The sequence below is a fragment of the Alternaria atra genome, assembly GCF_907166805.1.
Source record: "Alternaria atra isolate CS162 genome assembly, contig: 25, whole genome shotgun sequence".
Taxonomy (NCBI): Eukaryota; Fungi; Ascomycota; class Dothideomycetes; order Pleosporales; family Pleosporaceae; genus Alternaria; species Alternaria atra.
In genome coordinates, this window is record NW_025091323.1 from 5705682 (window position 1) to 5707556 (window position 1875).

The 1875-nt window shown below is 56.0% G+C and overlaps 1 protein-coding gene across 1 annotated transcript; it reads left to right on the forward strand.

The window, feature by feature from the left end:
• Window positions 1-504: 504 nt before the first annotated feature.
• ALTATR162_LOCUS6952 (uncharacterized protein) lies at window positions 505-1617 on the forward strand (the record flags this gene model as incomplete). Its single annotated transcript, XM_043314578.1, has 1 exon — window positions 505-1617. The coding sequence occupies one exon, from the start codon at window positions 505-507 to the stop codon at window positions 1615-1617; it is 1113 nt and encodes a 370-aa protein (XP_043170513.1).
• Between the last annotated feature and the right edge of the window lie 258 nt (window positions 1618-1875).

The following is a 1875-nucleotide window of genomic DNA, read 5'->3' on the forward strand; positions in this document are numbered from 1 at the left end:
TGTTACAGTCTACAGCAGAATGGCTCGGTACACTTGCCGGATCAGAGCCGGATCAGCTCGAAATAATCATCTAGACACCGTCATCTGGAGCTGTGCACTTTTCATACATGTTTCTGGGGATGATGTTGCCGCAACCATGTTTCGTACGTTTTCGTCTAGTAGCTCCACCAACTCATGCAGCGTTTCTACGAGACCACGACAAGTTTGAAACCTTATCCTACCAGGCTCTCACGTCTTGGCCAAACCGGAGCGCCTCACCACCTTGCAACTAACCAAAGTCGATGCAGGTCACGATGCCGAACATCCCACTCGGTTCCAGTCCATGCTACCAGAGGATGTATAAAGACGACCAGCTTCGCAACCTAAGAAAAGCATCCAGCATCACAGGTTCCCAACCCAGCAACTACAGTAATCACTACTTCTCTTCCCTTCTACTTAATACCTCTTCACTTTACTACCTAATCTTTTCTCTGACCGGTTCAGACAATAATCAACAAAATCAACATGTACTTCTCCAAGACCACCATTGTTTCCTTCAGCCTTTTGGCTTCCTCTTCGCTCGTGGCTGGCCACGCTGCTATCATTGGCGCTACCGGTGATGCAGGCGGTAACGGTACTGCTATTGGTGTCGACCCTGCCACTCCTCGTGACGGTACCAACCGAAACCCCTTCCAACAGGATGCCACTCGTTTCCGTGGCGCTGCCGCAGATACCTGCGGTGAGACTCTTGGTGCAGGTGACAACGACATCCAGGCTGGTACTGCTCAGGTCATGGCGCTCAGCGGCGCCACTCTTCCTCAGGTCTCTGCTGGTGGTCAAGTCATGATGACTGTCCATCAGGTCAACTCTGACGGTGCTGGTCCTTACACTTGCATGGTCGACGCAACTGCCACCGGTGCCAACTGGCAGGCCGCCACCGTCACCCAGAACCTTCCGGGTAACGACCGTGGCCGTAACCGGGACACTCAGATGCAGGATCTTCCCCTGACTGTTTCTATGCCCGCTGGCATGACCTGCACAGGTACTGTAGCAGGCCAGAGCAACGTCTGCATGGTGCGTTGCCAGAACCCTGCTCGTGCTGGACCTTTCGGTGGCTGTGTTCCTGTTCAGATGGCCGGAGCCGCAGCTGCTGCTCCTGCTGCTGGCACCGCTCCCACCGCTGGCACCGCTCCCGCTGCTGGTGCCGCCGCCGCTGCCCCTGCCGCCGCTGCTCCTGCCGCCGCCGCCCCTGCTGTCAACGGTGTTGCACCCGCTGCTGCTGCCCCTGCTGCTCCTGCTGCTAACGGTGCTACTGGTGCCACTGGCGCAACTGGTGCTACTACTCAGACTGGAGCTGGTGCCAACGGTGCTGCTCCTGCCGCTAACGCTGGCGGTGCTACTCAACAGACCGGAGCTGGCGTTCAATCTGGTGCTACCGGAGCCACAGGTGCCACTGGTGCCACCGGTGCTACCACAGGATCAACCACTGGAGTCGCAAACGGCGCTGCACCTGCCTCCAACGCTGGTATCAACGGTGCCGCTGCCCGCAAGCGTGAGGCTGCCCGCAACCAGCCCGCCCTCACGGAAGACGACCAGGAGGAGGAGCTCGACCTCCTCGAGGGCGAGTCCGACTTCTAAGCGTATCGCCTGCATCGACCTTACACAAACGATGATAACACGATCAGCTAATGAGCTTTTGGGAAAGTCAACAACAACATATACACATAGTGGGAATGGATGGATAGGATGCGGGTTAATGAACGGGTTGTATATACCTCGAATGTTTTAGTTTGGATAATAGAGTGGAGGATACGACAATATATGATGGGGTAGTGTGGTGGAGCTTAGTAGCTTTTGTTTCTTTTATCTGGTCGGCGTCTGTGACGCGCAGATGGG